This window comes from Toxotes jaculatrix, chromosome 17 (genome assembly GCF_017976425.1).
Source record: "Toxotes jaculatrix isolate fToxJac2 chromosome 17, fToxJac2.pri, whole genome shotgun sequence".
Lineage (NCBI taxonomy): Eukaryota > Metazoa > Chordata > Actinopteri > Toxotidae > Toxotes > Toxotes jaculatrix.
Window position 1 is genome coordinate 7,868,751 of NC_054410.1, and position 21,801 is coordinate 7,890,551.

Sequence of the window (21,801 nt, forward strand, 5' to 3'; positions counted from 1 at the left end):
AGTATGGCTGAATTCAGTAACACAATGTTAAACATATTTTCTTGTATCAATATATGTCACAGTATGGAAAATGTAAGCAAGATTACACATACATTTCATTTGAGGCAGTTTTTTATTATGTGACTCCAAACACTTCATTTGTCAAAAACAAAAACTTAAGTAATGTCTCCCACCATTGTTTTCCCAGGTGTGGGCTTGAGGATGTGGCTTCTGTGGGTCCTGCTGCTGTCGCTGCTGTCTGCAGTATCTGGGGGTGCGGACTCTAAAGCTGTCACCACCACCCTGACAACCAAATGGGCTGATACTCCTCTGCTGCTGGAGGCCAGGTACAATACTGCACCGCTCAGTGGCACAGTAGCAGCCATTTGACCACATTACATCTGACATAAAATTTTTTGAAGCAGATAATTGATAACTCAATGTCCTGAGGGCTGGTAAGGTTATTACTTACACTGCCCTCTAAGTGAGTTTAAACCTCTGTCTCGCTCATGTGTCCTTGAGCAAGATGCTGAATATTTAAAAACTTCAGATGCTGTACTGTTAACTGTAGCTGGCCTTGTGTTCTAACTTTTGCAAGCAAAATGAGAACCTTTCTATAACAATTCATATGTTTTTATTATTAATCCAAATTTAGCTTTGCACTTGCACTTGTGCATGCAGTATATACAAAGTGTGTTGTATTTTCATGCACACCTTATGAAACTGCCACCTTCATCTTCTTCTTCCTCAGTGAGTTCCTGGCAGAGGAGAGTCAGGAGAAGTTCTGGGACTTTGTTGAGGCCAATCAAAACATAGAAGGAGAGCATGATGGTAAAGTAAAGCTGCTTCAGCCTCTCTAGACCAATTTTCACTTTTCGTCTCTGTGCTGTGAGCAGCTGAATTTATGATGTGTATGCAAGCCTCTTGGCAGCAATTGCAGTGTCAGTGTTTTGGCCAAACACTTATGCAAGCAATAACATGATAGAATAGAGCTGCAAACTACATTTTTGTTCTGTTCCTTTTAGTCTCTGCCCATCTTAAAACAGTTGAACCATAACTCCTGTAACAGAGTTACAGAAGTAGTGTTGAAACAGTTGAATAGGCCTAGAAAAAAACTTGTCAAATAACAGTGTTTACACATGACTTCTGTGTGCGCCTGCTGTCCTCACACAGACACGGATCAGGCCTACTATGACCTGATAGTGAAGAAAGCCAGTGCCTTGCTTAGTGCCGTCCAGTTGAACATGCTGAAGTTCGCCCTCTCCCTGAGAGCCTACTCTGCAACAGTACACTCCTTCCAACAGGTACCTGGGGGATGACTTATAATTGTTTTTCAGTGCTTGTAAATGCATGAGAAGGGGATCATATTCCTGTAAATGTGTTTGCATGAGTTGAATAATCCCACTGTTCTTTGTATTTTTAGATATCGTCCAATGAGCCTCCTCCGTCTGGCTGCTCAGCTTTTTTCAGCATTCATGGAGAGAAGACATGTGATGCCGAAAACTTAGCAGCACTGCTGAAAACTGCCCCTGAGAGGTAACTAAAGACACTTACAATTCAAACCCGAGGGTCATAAATCGGTAAAAAAAAAAGGCAGATCTTATGATTGGATTCACTTCACTTGTGCTCTTTCTTTCAGGCCGAAGCCATACCTGTTCAAAGGCGACCACAAATACCCAGGATCAAACCCAGATGCTCCTGTTGTCATCCTCTATGCTGAGTTTGGAAAACCAGATTTCCAAAGGCTTCACCAAGTCCTATCATCCAAAGTCAGCGAAGGGCTGGTGACTTATGTGCTTCGCCATTACCTGGCTGTAGGTGCTACACACGCTCTCAAGAACAAGATTAAGCTGATGAATACAAAAACAGCTCACAGTACACAGTGGCACACATGGATGAGGACTAAAGAATTTCACAAGCTGACTACATATTATTGTACTGACAGCACTATACATTATGCATTGCATACTTAATCCACTTGTTAGCTTATTCCACAGGTTTCATCTGCATCTCACTGCCTTCATCAGAATTTGCTCATATATTGAGTACATACATTGATATACATATATATTAGATATAACTTTTTTAATGACAAATCATGAAAAATGAGCAGAAACTGTGTTTTCCCTCTATAGCTGCTGTCATATTGCCCCCTCTTTACTCACACATGTCTGCAACAGAAGCATGTAGTTGTACTGGACAGCCCCCAGATGTGAATATACTGAGTTTACCTCTGTGTGAACGTAAGGCAAGATGATGATTTAAAAGCACTCATCTTTTCACTTGTACTTATCTTTAAAAAAATCCTCTGCAGTTTAATTGGGCTCCTCATTTATACCTGGGATGAAAAGTGCTTCTCCAATTCATCATTTTTCTTCTCCTGCAATTACACTAAATTATTCCCGCCATCTGTCTGTTAAGCATGAAGTCCTGGGCACTGGTGAGGTTGTAACATTTAACGCTTTTTCGTTTTACTTCAAAGCTCCGGGGGCCAATCTGGGGACAGTTAGTGTCTTCAGCACTTTAGCAAGCAACAGCTGGTTGTCTGCACTTGAAAGCTGTCAGAGTAGTGAGCACGTACGTAGCTTTTCCTCTTGCAAGGGAGATTCATTTTTTACAACAGAGCTGAAGTTGAATGCGAAGATGTTAACAACTACAGAAGCCACTTGGGCAAACGGTTTTTCTGCTTACTTAGTTGAATATGGATTGGAAACATTGTTAAATTCGCCATCAGTGCAGCTGCACTGAAATGGACTAGACAGCTTGATTGCTGTGGGGACTGACTTCTCCCCTGTCAGTACCTTTTGACGCATTTACACATGCATTTAAGCCCTCGCTGAATACATCCTCAAGTGGCACGTCAAGGCGCATCAAGGGAACGCTACACACTCATGTTGGGGACAAGGGTGACTACTCCCTCTCATCTATTTACAATGTTTCCCCTCTGCCTCCAGAATCCAAGTGGAAAGAAAGTGTATCTCTCTGGGTATGGAGTGGAGCTGGCCATCAAAAGCCAGGAGTACAAGGCAAAAGACGACACACAAGTCCAAGGTGCGCACACACTCACACAAGAGCGCACACTGTCGATACGCACATGCCCACGATTGTGTAATCCCAGAAGAGTCCTGATGTGAATAACGAGTTAATTGATTGTGGTTTCAGGGGCGGAGGTGAACGCTACAGTGATCGGAGAGAATGATCCAGTGGACGAGGTCCAGGGATTCCTTTTTGGCAAACTCAAGTGAGTGGATCTGTGTCAGGCCATGATAAAAATTCAAAGCTTGGATCAGCTCCAGGAACTGCACCACGCTCACACTTGCCAAGATATTTTTTTGTCTTTTTTTCTTCCTCTCCAGTTTCTTCCCTCAAAGGACTGACTATAACATTTTATCTCTGATAAACTAACCCGAAAATAAACAAATCTATCTTTGAGTCCGTCCACTCTTTCTTTATTATCAATTCGTAATTTAAGCATTCAGCAGAAACACTTAAACTCTCTCTGCGTCTGTCTTTTTCTTAACAGGACACTCTACCCGGAGCTAAAAGAACAGCTGAAAGAGTTGAGGAAGCATTTAGTCGAAAGCACCAATGAAATGGCACCTCTGAAAGTTTGGCAAATGCAAGGTGAGTCTCCTTCCGGATTTCATTTTTTCCACTGTCAGGAAATTTTCTTGTCCGTTTCCCACTGAAACATGATTGGATTTGTCTTTACCAAAAGGCCACACAGGAAGTGTCAGCTTATGCATGTTGGTATTACATCAGTTAAATTACATAATAGACTGATGACAGCACAGTAAAACAAATGTGTAAAACAGACAGAGCCAAGATCATGATGGGATAAGAAAAATAAACTGTGAGGCGCCAAAGCTAGACACGTCCTCAGCTTACTGTTAACACCTGCAGGCATTATTTCTGTCACTTAAATTTTAAGTGAATCAGTTTTATGATCCTGTAAATATACCGTCAGGATTAAGACTGAGCTCTCTGTCCATTAGTTTCATAGCTACAGCTGACAAAAGATAATTACCAAATGGCAAAAATCCCAGGTCCTCATCCCCATCACAATGTAATCAATTGTTTCTTGACCCAAAGACATTTCTGTCCTTAGAGTCACTGCAGTATGTTTTCACAGCAAGTTTTAGCAATACCTTGTTTAACTCGCCAGCAGACTAACTAATGAAAAGGAGCAAAAACATAATCTCCTTCACTAAAGGCAAAATTTAGGTGTAGTTTCACACCTACACTGTTTGGTTTTGTTCAAATGAACTCTGGTGTGCTTGTCTGTTTACTTAGGTTGTTGTGACTGCTGTCAATTCGAACTCTCATGTGGACCAAACAACCACACCAAGATCAACCACAATATTTTATGATAGTAGATATGTGATTTTAGCATTATGTTAATCCATCTGCTGATTGTGAACATCTAAGAAAGCAATGGTACAAGCTGTCTTTATAAACACCGTACATGTTTAGTCAAGATCAAAAAACAAGGAGTGTTTCAGCTTCTGTCCTACTCCATTTATTTTGGTGGTTCCCCAGTGAAACAGAGTGAGACTTGACGACACAGTACCTATCCCCCTGGAAATATTTATTGGTACATGATGCCTTCTTTGTTTTTTGTCCTGATTCTACATGTTAGTCACTGTTTACAAGTCTCTAATATTAATTTTCTGAATCAGAAGTAAAAGGCAAAAACCTATCATTTTTTTCCCCCTCGGTCCAGACCAAATAAACCAAACCACATGTGTAAAGGCCCCCCAGAACTGCACTTCAGGTCTTTACTGTATATGTTTAGCTTTGATTTCCCTTTTGTGAAACTGGGACTCAGACATTTTCGAGTAAGTGTCCCCTGCATCATGCATGATGCACTGAAAGCTTTGAAAGTTAACTAATTCCAGCGGGAGAATTTGCATCCCTATTGATGTTGATCCATTTGTTTCATCCATTGGATTTATGTTCCCTATCCACTGATCATAAATGAACAAAGGGAAATTGATATTGGCTTCTGTTGCTTTAACTGTGAGATCATTCCATCAGTGAATCAAACCTGCAGCAGAAAATTTATATGTCTAGTTCTGTAATCAGTGACTGCGATCGATCAGTGTCCTCTGGATACATCTGAGTCATAATATCTTGAAGATATGAGAGCATCCTCTGCTGCAGCATAAAAAGCATTATTGATTAGGGTTACATCATCTGATGAATCACAGACTTAATTGTATGTGCTTTTGAATTCTGTCCATGTTTCTTACCTCACACATACCTCAAGCTGGTTGTTGCCACCATTCCTGGTTTATATGAGTTTTTGTCAAACGTGCACAAAGAGCCTTATTTATTTCACTAGGTGCGATCAGGATGCAAGCACGAGGCTGCTTTGATTGTGGTGAATAAAGGATGTGAGGGGATGAGAGACTCGGCTGAGCTCGACTGTCAGACTGTCATGTGGGCGTCTGTCTTTATCTTCTACCCCGCTGGGGCTCATTAGCTCAGCCTGTTTATAAAGAGAGGGAGACCTCCAGGGGCTAATAATCACACAGGCTACAACACCATAACAGAGATGCTCACTGCATTGAAATAATCCTCATTACACTCTCACTTTTCTTGCAAGGAAATGCTCGACATGCACTTATATGACATATACAATGTTATTACATATACATATATCATAATATTATAGTCTGTATTTTTAATCCTGCTTTAAGATAGTTTTAATTAATGCCTCAGATGTGAAGACATGAAATTATCACTTAGTTAATGTTAATGTTAATGTTAATTGCCTTAACAGGCGACTTTGGTTTTTAGACATGCTAGCAGCATGGCTCTAGGGATGTCCGTGACTGTCTGTTGGTCAGGAGATCCAGCATGTATTAATTGTGAGTTTATTCACAGTGCAGACTGATAAGGGCTCATACTGCTTTTATTTTGCTGAAACTTTCTTTCTTTCTGTGTTCTCCTCCTCTGCGCGTTTCCTCTTCTCCTCTCTGCTTGTGTCCACTCATTTCTTTCCCATTTTCTGCCCTCTCTGCCTCCCTTCCCCTCCTCCCACCATTTCTTTTATAGATCTGAGTTTCCAGACAGCAGCTCGCATTCTTGCCGCTCCCACTGTTGATGCCCTCAATGTTATGAAAGACCTCAGTCAGAACTTCCCCACCAAAGCCAGGTAAAGACGAAACAAACACACGAAGTGTAGCTACTCTAAGATGTTTTGGGTTTACACAAATATTGACTCGTCTGCCCTTTTCCCCTCACTAAACAGGTCCATCACTAAAACAGTGGTCAACTCTGAGATCCGCAAAGAGATCGGCGAGAATCAGAAGGTACATGTCCATCCTCTTTATCCCTTATTTCACCATGTTCTCTGTTTCCCTTACTGTCAAAAAATTAAATGAAATTCAAACCGACATTGTGTTAGTCCATCTCTTAATACTTTCCACATTCTCTACTCTGTCAGTGGCACTCAGCCCCAAGCCCATGTATTCCTACTGAAGCTCTGTAGTTTTTAAACTGGAGGAAATAGTGCATTTGAAGGGGACACATGTAGTGGTCTAGTAAGTACTTGCAGCATAGTGGCCTTGGTTCCAAATGAGCTACAGTGCTCGTGTTCATGTCACCCAGTGCATTGTTGTGGCACATTTATGTGTTTTTATTTATTGTTATAATTTATTTATGTGTTCTTGGACAACAAAAGCTCTGTGGCACAGGAGGAATACTGGAAGCAGCATCAGCCTGTGGTTACACAGATTGTACTTACTAACAGGATCAGCACATTATTAGTTTTGGCCTTTTAATGGGATTTGTTGAGAATGACAAAAATATAAAATATTGCCAGCCTTATCCTTTAAGGACTAATCACAGTGTTGTTGAATGACTTGTTGGAAGGGAGGCAGAAAGAAAGTGGAGTAAATACTTGTCTTACAGGCAATATTTATATATAAATTTATTTGTTTATTTATTTATGTTCACTACACTATTGATGTTTTTTTTTCGAGGGGGTTCCAGGGAGGTTCTCCGTTGGGATTATATTTCCTGAATCTTCTTTCATTCCCTTGTCTGTTCGTTCTCCAGCATGCCAGTATTCTTACCTTCCTGCTGACTGTGCTGTTGAGTGGTCAGGGTTTATTTAGGTTTAGCTGTTTACCAATCTAATCCAATAAAGGAGAAAAATAAGGAAAAACAGATAACATTATTGCATACAGCCGCAACCACAGTCCCTCAGCCTCTTAGCCTTCGTCTTCAGGGAAATATCTCAAAATGAGAACTGCCCTTCCTGTTTTTGTTTTGTTCCTCTCACCTTTTGTTATGTGATAAATTGTGAACAACATCTGACTTGAAAAGCATTCAGTTTCTGACGATGCGTTTGGCTTTGCCCTGCTAATGGAATAGGTAATCACCCCTTTTTCTTGTCAAATGTTTTTTCACTCCCCCTCTGCCCCCACCTCCCTCCCCCCTCAAGCTGTGCTCACATTATCTTGGTGTGCAGACAGGAGTTTGGGTGGGTGGTGGGGGTGAGCAGCAAGCATCCTAATTACTGAATCGGTGATTCATTCGGCAGGCGCACTGAGTCCTGCAGTGAGAAAGGATTATTGATTGAAGTAGTTTGGACACATGCACTTGCACGCAGACATTTCTCTCTCTCTCTCACACACACACACACACATACACACTGTTTAAGTGGGATGAACAATATTTGTGTTAATCATGTCGTGTTGTAATTGCAGTGTCTGGAGTATGATTAATCTGATGTCTTTGTCTTTCTGTAATGAGATTTGACTGTGCCAGAACGACTTTGAGCTTTCCTTTTGCCTGTGCAGACACACAAACACACAGCTACTCACAGGCGTGCTCACACAGACGTTCACACACCCTTTCTCTAATAATTAGATTTGTTTAGTGTGGGGCTTGATTGCTCTAAACAGACTGACTTTAAACAGAGCTGTCATTGCTTGTTTGGAGCTGTTGTCGTGCCTCGTTACGGCTTTTTGTCGACTGTTGACTGTAGTTTTACAATATAATTGACTACGTGATGGCCAGCTTTGACGTCACATTCTACACATCGCGGCGATCTGTTCAGCTAAAGTTGAATGGGGAGTTTTAGGATTTGATGTCTGACAGGATATTTGCTCATGCTGATTTTTCTCTCTCTGTAGTTTTTCAAAGGGACTCTGGGCTTGCAGCCTGGGGATTCAGCCCTGTTCATCAATGGGCTACACATAGATCTGGATACACAAGACATCTTCAGGTACACACACGCCATCATAGTATTAAATTCATTCAACAGTAGATTGCTTTTGCGTTCCATTAAACTTTTGGAAGCTATAAAATCAAACTTTTAGATTCAGTCTAGAGCTGCAACTGTTTTAATGCTCAAGAAAACGTCAAATAATGGGTCCAACAAATTTGCTGCTACACCTGCTATAGAAGTCCACACGCTGACTCATCTCTGTTCCCTCTTGCCTGCAGTGTGTTTGAGGTGCTGCGCAGCGAGGCGAGGGTGATGGAGGGTCTGCGCTCCCTGCTCATCGAGACGCCCTACATCCACGACATCCTGAAACTCAACGTCCAGCCTTCGGACTCTGACTACGCCGTCGACATCCGCAACCCTGCCATCAGCGTAAGAAATCACGTGTTCACCCACAACCAAATCCTGTCATAGCCCCTCGGTTGCACCCTTACACGTGAAATCAGAAAGTTTAGAAAATTTACTATGAATACTGTCTTTCGTAAGAGAGTTTATCTGTAGTATGATTTATTGATTTTTTAATTAGTCAGCTGATAATAACAAATATACAAAATGTTGGACAGAGCGAGCAGTTTTTGAAGATGTTAACTTGAGGCCTGAAAACTTGTGAAGGAACATATAATAAATTGATTAATTGAAAAAAAAAAAAAAAAAAAAAAAAAAAAAAAAAATATATATATATATATATATATATATATATATATATATATATATATATATATATATATATATATATAATTAAAAGACTGAAAATAATTAACTGTGACCCAAGTTTTCAGCCTCTAGCAGTCAAATGTAATTTCTTGTTGTCGCTGATCTGCTCTCAGGCTGAGGCTGTCAGTTCCTCTTCAAGTCCTTTTTTTCCTTTTTTTAGTGGATTAACAACCTGGAGACAGACCACAAGTACAGTTCATGGCCCTACAATGTGCAGGAGCTGCTCAGACCGACCTTCCCTGGAGTCATCAGACAGATCCGCAAGAACTTTCACAATCTGGTACGTCCATGCCTGATTTCTCAGCCCTGTGTGAATCAAAATGGGTCTGAATCCTTCAGGGAAAAAAAATACCAGCATGTGTGTGTTTTGTGTGTGTGTGTTGCAGGTCATCATTCTGGACCCAACTCAGGAGAATGCTGCAGAGCTGCTGAGTGTTGCAGAGATGTTTTATGCTAACAACATCCCACTCAGGTTGGTGCTTGTGTCATCAGGGAAGTGCTGGAGTGTAAACCTCTTAAAATAGATTCTTTGTGTATTGGGTGTTTTATGTATTTTCCGACAAACATTTCAATAAAAAAGAAACATAATATTTTTTATTGGTCCACAGTTAATGCCAAAACAAGGAAAATCAAGTAGAAGCTGCAGTAGCAGTGGGTTGGGACGTGTAGTTAAAATCCATTTTAATTTAGGAGTTTTGTCAGGCAGGTTAGGGTGATACCTCCCTGCGTGTGGGATCTTTGTATGGTCTTTGTTTGAATACTGATGAAGCAGACAGCCCTCACCCTGCATTTTAGCTGTCCAGTATACATATGAGGATATTTATATGCTCTTTGTGTCTTAGGATCGGGTTGGTGTTTGTGGTGTCAGACGAAGATGATATAGATGGCATGCAGGATGCGGGTGTGGCGCTGGTCCGTGCCTACAACTACATCAGTGATGAAGTGGACAGCCAGAGTGCTTTTGAAGCTGTCATCTCGGTGAGTCGACCTTTTTATCATCACTGTAATGGAGAACCTAACGAGAAGAGCATTTCAGGCATGAAGAGCCTTGATTGTTGTCTAATAAAATAATGTCAGTCGGTTGGACGCCACTAAAAAAACCTGTGTGGAGAGGCAGAGAGGTAGTTTGCCTTTTAACTAATGTTGTTCTTCCTTTCCCATCTCCTCCTGTCCTTTCAGATGTTTAACCGCGTGCCCATTGGTGGACAGCTAAGTGTTGGGGACGTGGTGAAGGTGCTGGAGAAGAGGTTCCCCTACGTGGAGGTCAGCAGCATCCTGGGGGCCGACTCCAGCTATGACAGCAACAGGAAGGTGAGTCGGGTTGACTGTGGTGTCGTGAGTGATTGGTAGACATGAAATAGGATTTTAAAACAAATTCTCTTAGCCAATGACGAGAAATGAGGTGTAATGTGATTGTTTTTGTTTGAACTCCAGCATTTTAGACAAATTGTAGTTGCCTCAACTACAATTTGTGCTTCACCTGACACTGTGGGAAAAGTCAAATCTACTTAAGCTTGGATTAGCGTTTCCAGGTCTTGCTTAGACACGGGTGCTCATCTGTATTATTTTTATTTTTTTTTAGACAGTAAAAGACTTATGCAAATTGAACTAATACCTCTTTATGTCTCCTCTGCTAGGAAGGCCGGGCGTACTATGATCAGACTGGAGTGGGCCCGTTGCCTGTGGTCATGTACAACGGCATCCCTTACCAGCGTGAACAGCTGGACCCGGATGAACTGGAGACAGTCACCATGCAAAAGATCCTGGAGACCACCACCTTCTACCAGAGAGCTGTCTACCTGGTCAGTCAGCACACACACACACACACACACACACACACACAGACCCACACACACACACACACACATACCCCCACACACACACACACACATATTCATATAGTCACTGTAAGGCAGATTTTATTATCAGTGACTTCATAATTTAACTCGATTGTTTTATTATGGTTTAATAAAATAGTCAGATTCATCTTCAGAGCAAAATCAATTTTTATTGCAGATGAGTCAAAATCAGAAAATAACTGATTGCATGAATGTCTGTGCAGACACAAGTGCATATTTGATGAGAATTTAATTTACTTTGCATAAATGCTGTAATGATTTGAGCTCTTTCCAGATATTCTTGATGCGCTCAAATGTACATACAGTGTGTAAAAAAAAAAGGTTTCCTCCTTCCATCAGTAAACTGAAGATATATTGTGATTGTCCACATTTTTAACAACAAAAATCACTTTAATCTTACCAAATGAGACTTTATAGAACAGGTTACGTATTCACTGATTTAATTTTTTTTTTAATTTTGGGACTTTGCAGATGCTGATAATGCCATTTGTAATTTGCTCAGTCTATTGCAAAATAGAGTAAAAAATAAATACATAAATAAAAATTTAACGAAAAAGAGCAGTAGAGCTCTAGGTAATTTACTTCTTTTGAGTCAAGCTGCCAAAAAAAGATGTTAAGTTTTACGGGTACACTGTGAGGGATTGTCGTGATAAAATAAATTGTCTGTCAGGCCGGATCTTTGTGAGCGAGACATCTGTCATTCAGTTTTAATGTTGTTCCAGGACTCAGACGAGCCAGCTCTTTGAATTGGTTCTTTCAAAGGTTTTCTAAGGCATTTAAGCGCAGTGTGCTGCATTTAATTTGCTTGCTATACCAGTGTTAGTGCTGAACAGGGTGCTGGTAATCACTCTTTTTTTTGTCTTTTGTAATGTTTAATCCAAACTTGTTGGAGGAAAACTTTTTAGTCGATACACCAGCATCAGTAAGGGGAAAAGCTATTAAATCTCAAGAAGGCTTTCTGGACAGTAACTGTGGGGATGAAAGGCAGGCAGACAAGGACCTCCTGCATCACTGTCGGGGCTGCAGTAACAGTCAAGAATGTCCTCTGTTCATTTGTCCTTTAATGTCCTGAATTTGTGTTCATGTGGCTCGCAGGGTGAACTGGCCACAGATCATGACGTCGTGGACTTCATCATGAACCAGCCCAATGTTGTTCCTCGCATCAACCCCCGAGTCCTGTCCACCAGCAGAACATACCTGGACCTGTCTGACACCAGTGAGTACACTGCTGGGAACTCCAAGACGTTATCTGAAAACAAATCAGATAGTAGCTTTGTGTGCAGTCAAAAAAATGTTGTCTTTAGCATTTGCTACATGATCTCATTCCTTTTTGTTTTTTTTGGTCTCTTTTTATAGATAACTACTTTGTAGATGATTATGCTCGTTTCTCGACTCTGGACACCAAAGAGAAGAGCACCGCTGTGGCCAACAGCATGAACTACATGACTAAGAAAGGTAAGAGTGTGCGGGAGAATCTCATGTGATAGTCGGTCCTATAAAAACAAACACTAAGCGGAAGAGGATTTTGCCCATGTGGAGGTTCTTGTTTTTTCTGGTGAAGATAATTTAGTCATCTTCAAGCCTAAATTCTTCATGTGTTCTCCTTCTGTCCTCTCCACCTCCTCCTCCTCCTCCTCTTCTTCTTCCTTGTTTTATTTGTGTGTTTTAAAAATTTCCCTGCATCAGGGATGACCACCACCAACAGGCATGGTAATCACCCTTTTCTTCTGTGTTATTCCCTCTCCTCCTCACTTGCTCTTTTTTTTCTGTCTTCTGTGAACAACATTTCTGGCAGTGTTTCGATGCGTTTGTGAATCCACTACCTCTCCTCCATCTGTGTTGCATTTCTCAGAGGACATAAACGACTAATTTACGCATGTGATGATTGTGTATTAGGGTCTGAAGTACTAAAAACAAAAAATTACATAACCGCTTTCTTAAGTTCTAACATTGTTTTTTTACATCTTTCTGAAGGACAGCATGCCAGTTCATTAGGAAGCACTTGTTGTAGATGCATGCAGAATAAGATGCTGTTTAATTTGATGTGTGGAAATGACAACATCTTGAAGGTTTTGATAAAGAATTGGAGTAGAATATAACAGTAATATAGTTTGTTTTTTGTAGTATTTTTGTGTCTCACTGGTATGCTACCCATGTAGATTTGTGTCTGACTTAACAAACTTATCTTCACATAGAACACTGTGGCTCATCTCCTTTGCCCCATAAGTTCTCCTGCCTAGCATCACCTCAGGAACTTAACCCGATCTTTTCTTCTTCTACGGTTGTCAGATGATGGCTACATCCGACCCGTGACCTTTTGGGTGGTCGGAGACTTTGACAAGCCCTCAGGACGACAGCTCCTTTATGATGCCATCAGACACATGGTATAAAACCTCTTATATACCATCTCTTTGCATGATAAAACATCTTTTCTGTAGTGAATGATTCTGACAAACTTTATTTAAAAACTAAAACACCATTTAAAGTAAAAGACTGATTCCACTCTCATATTTTTCTGTTCAGTATGAAGCTACAGCTCGGAGTCTGTTAGCTTAGCATAAATAATGGAAACACGGAGAAACAGCTAGCCTACCAGCTAGGCAAAATCTTCCAGAACCAGAACCTACAGTATAAAGCTCACTAAAGAATACTTTTTTGGGAAGTTACTGCATGAGGCAAAAGGCTAAAATGCCATCAGGTGCTTTAAGGATTAAGTGTGAATTCTGTGAATTTGTGATTTTTCTTTTTGTCGTCAATGAATTTGACGACTAGCTGTTGTGGTATTTTACCTATCACCTGCTCTACAATAGAAAACCAGCAACAACGTCCGACTGGGGATGATCAACAACCCATCGGCCGGTCCGTCTGCCGAGACGAGCCGTGTGGCGCGAGCGATCTGGGCTGCCATGCAGACACAATCTGCCAACAATGCCAAGAACTTCATCACTAAGATGGCTAAAGAAGAGACCGCCACAGCCCTGCAGAAGGGTGTCGACATCGGAGAATTCGCCGTCGGGGTAAGGGGGAGATGGACAACTTGACTTTTCTGTAGAGAATTGTGATTCAAAATTCTGTTTTCCTTCTGCTGTTATTGTTAAAACACTCTTCCCATGTTAAGCCTTGTGTCTCTTTATTTATACTCTTAATTTTCCCTTTTATTATCATCTGCCTACAAGTTATCTATTTTTCCTTCAGGGTATGGATGTGACATTGTTCAGGAGTGCGTATGAGGGTCCCAAATTTGACTTCCTGCTCTCCCACGCTGCCTACTGCCGAGATGTGCTCAAACTGAAGAAAGGACAGAGAGCAGTTATAAGCAACGGAAGAGTGAGTCACAATCTTGTTTCTTATTGTTCGCACTAAAATAGGAGGACATCATGAACAAATATAGTTTGTATTTCTGAATAAATGTGTATGTTTCATTTTCCTATAGTTGCCATAGCTAGTCGGTCAACACTTTGGTTTCTTATTTACAGATCATAGGCCCTCTGGAGGAGGAGGAGGTGTTTAACCAGGATGACTTCCTGCTTTTGGAGAGCATCATCCTGAAGACGTCTGGAGAGCGAATCAAAAGCAAAGTCCAGCAGTTTGGAACTGAGGAGGACAGGTATTTTATTTCATTTTCACAGGCTTAAATCCACTCAAGCTCCTTCAGGAACCTCACAAAGTGAAAAAGTTTTCATATTGTGTTGAGTTTTGTGAGTTAACGCTGAGTGTCTCCCAGGGCCAGCGACCTTGTGATGAAGGTGGATGCTCTGCTCTCCTCTCAGCCAAAAGGAGAAGCCCGAGTAGAATATGACTTTGCAGATGACCGCTACAGGTAAAGTTGTAGTACGTGCACATAATTTAGACAAGCAGGAGAGGCTGCACAGTGAATGTTTAATAAAAAAAAAACTGTTTTCCTCCAGGATGATTTTGCAAGGCATGTCTCTGCTTTAAAAAATATTAGTCCGGTATTTTGAACAAACCCATCTTAAAGAAATAGAAATGGCTTGTGTGTCTTTTCAGCTTAGAATTGATAGGAAATACAAAGTGAATTCTTAAAGTCAATGTGTCCTCTACAGACCGCAAGAAAAACAAACAGTGTTAACTTGATTGGATCACTGATTTGCTGATTTTTGGCAGTGCTGTGAAGATCCGTCCTAAGGAGGGAGACGTGTACTTTGACGTTGTTGCCGTAGTGGATCCAGTAACCAGGGACGCACAAAAACTCGCTCCCCTCCTACTGGTAGGGTAAATGTGGTTCCTCGTTGGACCTCGATGATCCATCTTTTTCTGTCTCTTACTGATCAGTCCAGCTGATTTATTTCTAACCTGTCTTTCTTGCCCTCTCTCACATCCCTCCCCCGTCGACACCTGCAGGTTCTGAAGCAGCTGGTAAACGTCAACCTGCGGGTTTTCATGAACTGCCAATCCAAACTGTCAGAAATGCCTCTCAAGAGGTGAGGACGCAAATTCTACACCAGTATATCTACCCACCCATATGTGTAGTACCTTGGTGTGCCTCACAGTGTGTTTCCTCTTTTTACTTTAAATGTGGCAGTGAATCCTTAAAATATCATAATTCTGTGTAGCTCTGTTGTCCAACTGCTTTGTCAGTGTCAGGACTTACATTACAATTTTGGTCCCAACCGTACTTCAGGTCTCTAAACATCACTGTAAGCACAAGGTTCATTATTTGTGGTTGTTCTTTTTGGAGACTCCATATTGAAAATTATTGTGGGAGAGTTTGACAAAAATCTTTTTTACCTTTCAAGCAATACCATACTATCTTCTTACAGCTGGATGGAGTTTGCTCAGTAATCAGTCGGATCTGTAGACATGCAGACTCAGAAGCCGTTAAGATTTCATCTACAGCCCTTTCAGAGCTTCTCTTACCAGCCTTTTTCTCCAGAGCTTTCACTTGTATCAAACAAACTTTCCATATTGTGTGATGTGGTGAAAGGAAAACTCTGGAAAAAGGTAGTAAGTGAACCTTGAGTTGGGCCTCGTTTTGTCAGACTGTTATTTGGTGGTTAATATTTTAAGCCAGTGTGTTCCTTTTAGAAAATCTGATATTTTTCAGTAAAAACTATAAAAGCATGAAGACTCATCCTCCTGCACCTGTGCTGAATGTATAACGAGTTGCTGCCTGTGTAACAAGTGATTCCCCTGTGTTTTCTTCCAGTTTTTACCGTTACGTGTTGGAGCCAGAGGTGACGTTTCAGAGTGACAGCAGTTTCTCTCCCGGCCCCTTGGCCAAGTTCTTGGACATGCCTCAGTCTCCTCTCTTCACCTTGAACCTCAACACTCCCGAGAGCTGGATGGTCGAGTCTGTGCACACCCGGTATGACCTGGACAACATCTACCTGCAGGAGGTAAAGAAAATCTGTGTGTCTGGGTCCGATCAGGATCCATAGTGATGAAATATTTAAGTTTTTCTCAAATTGCTTTTTGTTTTGTTTTGTCTGTGAAGATTCTCGGTCATCAGGGTCCTGGATATTCATACTGGGCTGCACAAAATAAACACTACTTGTCTTGACTCCTCTGGTGATTGCAGGTGGAGAATATTGTAGCAGCAGAGTACGAACTGGAGCATCTTTTGTTGGAGGGCCACTGTTTTGACGTCAGCTCCGGCCAACCGCCACGTGGGCTCCAGTTCACCCTGGGAACCGCCTCCGAGCCGGTCATTGTGGACACCATCGTCATGGCAAACCTGGTAAACTATAGGTTCAAACTCTCCTCCTGTTTTCCTGTTGTTTTAACACCTCAGAGGTGAAAGTTGCTGAATCACAACCAACTTTGCAAGCTGTTATAGTTTAATATTTCTTAGCGATTTCCTGGATGGTAAATAGTTTGTTCTTCACTTTTTGTTTTGACTTCTCCTTTATTCTTATAGTCACCAACACTGTAAATGTCCTGGTTTCTGCTCTGTAGGGTTACTTCCAGCTCAAGGCCAACCCAGGCGCCTGGATCCTGAAGCTGAGGAAAGGACGCTCTGATGAAATCTACAAGATTTACAGGTAAGAACTTGGACAATTGTCTCTGTTTGAAATGTCTCCTTAGTTTTCTGTTTGAATATTTTTCTCATCCTTTCGATTTTCATGTTGCAGCCACGACGGCACAGACTCTCCAGCGGACTCGGACGACATTATAGTGGTGCTGAACAACTTCAAGAGCAGGATCATTAAAGTCAAGGTCAGTTCACCAGTGTTAAAGTGATGACTGCCTGGCACAGCAGCATGGAAACAGTGATAGGAAAATTCCTTTCAACACATCTAGCAGATTTAATTTTTGTCCTCAAATAAATAAAACCAAATCCAGGAGTGAGTGGCCACATTTCAAGTCTCCTCAATTTCTCAAGTTTCTCATAAATTTTAACGAGTTGAGGAGACTCCAGTCTGCGATGTGCCTTTTACATAATGCATAACATTTACAGTAGGTGCAGTTGGTGGGTAAAATTATACATTTCAGTGGGAATTTTACATGGATGTGGCCACACGCAGACATGCTTTTAAACTACAAACAAAACCACATTCGGACTCAATTTCTATCTTCTCTTTGCTTTATAATGTTTTACTTTTGATGGGATACTGGAAGCTGCATATTTGCTGTAGAATGTATCTGTGGATTATTTTTTATGAATTTTATTTGATTATAATTCATTAATTTTCAAATAAGTCAAGTTTGGTCCTCCATAAAATCTTTTTTTTTTAAAAATCCATACAGCATTTACACATACATGTGTTCAAGCAACGATCAAACCATACTGAAACAAATAACGGAACCCAAAAACAAAGACACAGACAAAACACCACCATAAGAAAAGACACAAACACATATATTGTTTTAGATTTTCCTCTAATTTAAAATAAATTTTAAAAGGGAAATTCAGAAGAATCATGAGAAAGATCTTTGGCTTTTGGATGAGCAACATTTCCCATTGGTTGTTTCTCTAATTGATTTCTAAATTTCATGTTGATCAGGTCCAGAAGAAACCAGACAAGTTCAACGAGGAGCTGCTGAGTGACGGGACCGAGGAAAATGACACTGGCTTCTGGAAATCTCTGGCCAGGTACAATTTTGGTTCAAACCTACCTGCTTCCTGTCTGTGCTCCCGTAATTAGTTGACTCATCAGTTAGTTGACTGACATAAACGTACTCTTCAGTGATTTTGGTGACTGATTACTTGTGTGAGTCATTTTTCAAGCAAAAATCTTTATCTTTCAGAGGGTTTACAGGTGGAGGAAAGGTGGAGGAGCCAAAGCAGGAGAAAGACGACGTGATCAACATCTTCTCTGTGGCCTCGGGGCATCTGTACGAGAGGTTCCTCAGGTGAGTGTCAGAGATGTGACCAGACAAAGGAAAAGGGATCGTCCTGTCAACCAGAATCCTCAAAAACTGCCATCCCCACCTCTTATGTGTACAAAAGCTTTATTGATTTAAACACTTTTGTCCTCCCAGCTGTTTTACCACCAATCTTTTTTTATTCCTCTTCTCTCTCAGGATTATGATGCTGTCAGTTCTGAAGAACACCAAAACTCCTGTCAAGTTCTGGTTCCTCAAGAACTACCTGTCCCCAACTTTCAAGGTACAATCTTTTTTTTTTTTCCACTTTAAAAATCAGCTGGCGTCTCATCAGTAATGCGGAGATTTTCTCTGACGGCTGCAGCTTTCTCTCTTCAAACAGGAGATGTGAAAATCGAGGTGAAACATGCAGCAGGGATGAGCTTTTTATGCTCTGCTAGAAGAAAATCTCCTGATAAATGAATAGATTTCAGTTCTTTTCTGGGCTCATACTTCCATCCATCATTAGCATTATGTTTTTTTTTTCTATTTTCACTCTTGTTTTAGATGTTATGCCTCGTTATCTTTCAGATATCAATGTGTATCTCTGTTAAAACAGTAATACACATTGATATCTGAAGAAACTGGTGACTGATTTTGGTTTTGTAACCCTGATTCTCGCTCAGCCCATTACCCAGAGACTACAGCAGGTGCTGCAGTTTGAAGGATAGCTTTGAATATTAATATTATGATATAGTCCACAGAGAGTTGTGCCTTCTGTTAACTGTCAAAAGAACAAAATAAATATCCCAACTGGATTCAACCAAAGTGGATTTAAAAAGGACAACACGCATTCATCAGCATTTCTGTAAACTTGCCAGCGTTAGCCAGGATGCTAATTTTCCCCTCAGTCCTTTGAGTAGGTGTGACAAACATGACAACAACGATGCCAGCAACAGCAACAAAATCATCATTGTCCAGGTTGTACATAAATCATGCAGCAACAAATTATCCATTATTTATTACATACAGCCTTTAAAAGCAACATGAAGCAACAGAGCACATGTGAGCAATACTCTTAATGATCACATTTAAAGACATATATAAAGTATAATGTTAACAGCCAATAATATTAACCCTAACAAAATGTTAACGGAATTGTTAACACCAGCCATGCAGCTCTGAGTCGTGACACACTGGGAAAAACAAACAGCTAAATAAATGCAAAATAAAACCTGTTGCTTTCCGTAAACATTAGAAACGAACCAATATACAGTTTATAGGACAGTTTCACATTTTAAATAATCTTTTAAAAGACTGCATAAATCCCTTGTGCGCACACTGACGTCTGTTTTTGTGTGTGACCGTCTTGCAGGAGTTCATCCCCCACATGGCAAAGGAATACGGTTTCCAGTACGAGCTGGTCCAGTACAAGTGGCCTCGCTGGTTACACCAACAGACCGAGAAGCAGAGGATCATCTGGGGCTACAAGATCCTGTTCCTGGACGTGCTGTTTCCTCTCGCTGTCGACAAGATCCTGTTTGTGGACGCTGACCAGGTGAGCTCATACGTAGCTGAACAAACACTGATGTTCAAATATTTGCTCCTTCGACTGATTGCGATTTAATATTCAATTATTTTTTTGAAAGCTCTTTGTGTTCTGTATTATTCAACAACAACAACATTGTAGTATGACCAAAACAATATTTAGATGGATTAGACATCACTTATTAGTCCGCAGCGACTTTCTCTTTGCATTTTGTTGTTAACTCCGGTATGGCGACCTGGCTAAAATATGTGTGTTGTATCGCTTATCCAGTGTATTTATTAAACCAGTATTGACACCAATATTTCTGTAATTGATCCTTGCCGGGTGGTCTTTGGTTTACTTGAGTAGGTGCTGGGCATTTTAGCCATGCAACTATCGTACGCTCTTCTGTGGTGTGTTTTTTTTTAAGTGCTGAAACAAGTTAGTAGTGTTGCCCCGGCATTAAATTTTCCACAGTGTCAGCTTCTTTCGAGCCTGAGGCCATTCTTAAACAGATTAACGCGCAATCAGTCGCTCGCATGTTGCGTGACAGAGCGTAATCGCAGTTTCTGAGGTTGAAAATCGCGTTTTTTCCACATCGCCGTATGATCGCAAATGCAGTTAATCGTTCAGCCCCAGAGCTCATGATTCAAAGGGAACTGATTTTTTTTGACTGATGCAAACTGGTGTTGATTCTCATGAGCTCCAAAGAAACAGGTGTTAAATGCAGCAGTTCCACAGAACTTCTGTCAAGTCCCCAAAAGCTTGTTATGGAAAACTAGTTGTTAACCACTCGCTGTCATGTCAAAGTTTGGTACTTTTGCTGTGATGTAAGCCTAATGTAGACCTTTCATTTCATGGACAAACAATTGAGGAAAAAATGATCAGTAGTTTTCCTTAAGTCATCCTCATGTATTGTTAATGCCTCATCCTCTACTCCTGCAGATCGTGCGGACAGATCTGAAGGAGCTGCGTGACTTCGACCTGGAAGGAGCTCCGTACGGCTACACCCCGTTCTGCGAGAGCCGGAGGGAGATGGACGGCTATCGCTTCTGGAAGTCCGGCTACTGGGCGAGCCACCTCGCTGGACGCAAATATCACATTAGGTACATACGCTGGTGGTAGCTGAGCCGCGATATAACACTGAAGTCAGTGGTACAAAAGTCTATCACCCTCAGACACACACAGACACGCTTTGACTATTTTTTTCAATCCATTTTTCATACTTTCATGCAGGGGCGGGCTGGCCATCAGGAGGTTCGGGAAGTTTCCCGAACGGCCGGTCTGTTCCCGGCCTGTGGTCGGAACGTTTTTTTTACCCTATAAAATGCAGTATCAGTGTACCGCAGCAGCGTGTCCTCGCAGCCGCAGGTGGCACAGAGTGTAACGTAACCAAGGCAAGAGTTGTAGGTTTCAGCAGTGAGTATCACTTCCGCGTTCGCGTTTCTCGGCTGCTGCTGGGGGCTGGCTGACGAATTATCCATTTACTCCCATGTTAAAATAGCCAACATTACAACCTAAAAAAAACATATAATTTACACGCTGTTACATTTTTGTGTTTTTGGGATCTATTGATCATTATTTTAGTAAGACCTCAAAAAGTCATAAAAAACGTCATAGTATAGTAAGGCGTCAAAATCGGGCGAAAAGAGTCAAAAAATTTTTTCACCTCAAAAAGTCATAAAAAACGTCATAGTATAGTAAGGCGTCAAAATCGGCCGAAAGAAGTCAAAATTTTTTTGGACCTCAAAATGTCATAAAATCGTCATAGTATAGTATGGCGTTTTTTTCGGACAAAAAAAGTCAAAATTTTTTTTGACCTCAAAATGTCATAAAAAACGTCATAGTATAGTAAGGCGTTAAAATCGAGCAAAAAAAGTCAAAAATTTTTTTCACCTCAAAAAGTCATTAAAAACGTCATAGTATAGTAAGGCGTTAAAATCGAGCAAAAAAAGTCAAAATTTTTTTTCACCTCAAAAAGTCATTAAAAACGTCATAGTATAGTAAGGCGTCAAAATCGGCCGAAAAAAGTCAAAAAAATTTTTGACCTCAAAAAGTCATAAAAAACATCATAGTATAGTAAGGCTTCAAAATCGTCCGAAAAAAGTGAAAATTTTTTTTGACCTCAAAAAGTCATAAAATACGTCATAGTAAGGCGTCATAGTAAGGCGTCAAAATCGGCCGAAAAAAGTCAAAAAAATTTTTGAACTCAAAAT

The 21,801-nt window shown here is 40.9% G+C and overlaps 1 protein-coding gene across 1 annotated transcript in view; it reads left to right on the forward strand.

Moving 5' to 3' along the window:
- The window catches only part of uggt1 (UDP-glucose glycoprotein glucosyltransferase 1), a 51,818-nt gene that overhangs the window by 2,300 nt on the left and 27,717 nt on the right, over positions 1-21,801 (forward strand). The window contains exons 2-36 of the mRNA XM_041060056.1: positions 188-326; positions 731-810; positions 1,153-1,283; positions 1,403-1,515; positions 1,619-1,793; positions 2,934-3,030; positions 3,142-3,220; positions 3,503-3,603; positions 6,040-6,139; positions 6,236-6,296; positions 8,127-8,218; positions 8,440-8,590; positions 9,093-9,212; positions 9,319-9,404; positions 9,775-9,910; positions 10,112-10,243; positions 10,570-10,734; positions 11,887-12,007; positions 12,148-12,246; positions 13,081-13,175; positions 13,602-13,808; positions 13,987-14,118; positions 14,268-14,398; positions 14,516-14,611; positions 14,917-15,019; positions 15,154-15,233; positions 15,959-16,148; positions 16,331-16,489; positions 16,708-16,793; positions 16,884-16,968; positions 17,757-17,845; positions 18,001-18,105; positions 18,277-18,361; positions 19,433-19,615; positions 20,531-20,691. Coding sequence (XP_040915990.1) covers positions 188-326; positions 731-810; positions 1,153-1,283; positions 1,403-1,515; positions 1,619-1,793; positions 2,934-3,030; positions 3,142-3,220; positions 3,503-3,603; positions 6,040-6,139; positions 6,236-6,296; positions 8,127-8,218; positions 8,440-8,590; positions 9,093-9,212; positions 9,319-9,404; positions 9,775-9,910; positions 10,112-10,243; positions 10,570-10,734; positions 11,887-12,007; positions 12,148-12,246; positions 13,081-13,175; positions 13,602-13,808; positions 13,987-14,118; positions 14,268-14,398; positions 14,516-14,611; positions 14,917-15,019; positions 15,154-15,233; positions 15,959-16,148; positions 16,331-16,489; positions 16,708-16,793; positions 16,884-16,968; positions 17,757-17,845; positions 18,001-18,105; positions 18,277-18,361; positions 19,433-19,615; positions 20,531-20,691 — 4,165 coding nt within the window. The remainder of the gene's footprint in view (positions 1-187; positions 327-730; positions 811-1,152; positions 1,284-1,402; positions 1,516-1,618; positions 1,794-2,933; positions 3,031-3,141; positions 3,221-3,502; positions 3,604-6,039; positions 6,140-6,235; positions 6,297-8,126; positions 8,219-8,439; positions 8,591-9,092; positions 9,213-9,318; positions 9,405-9,774; positions 9,911-10,111; positions 10,244-10,569; positions 10,735-11,886; positions 12,008-12,147; positions 12,247-13,080; positions 13,176-13,601; positions 13,809-13,986; positions 14,119-14,267; positions 14,399-14,515; positions 14,612-14,916; positions 15,020-15,153; positions 15,234-15,958; positions 16,149-16,330; positions 16,490-16,707; positions 16,794-16,883; positions 16,969-17,756; positions 17,846-18,000; positions 18,106-18,276; positions 18,362-19,432; positions 19,616-20,530; positions 20,692-21,801) is intronic.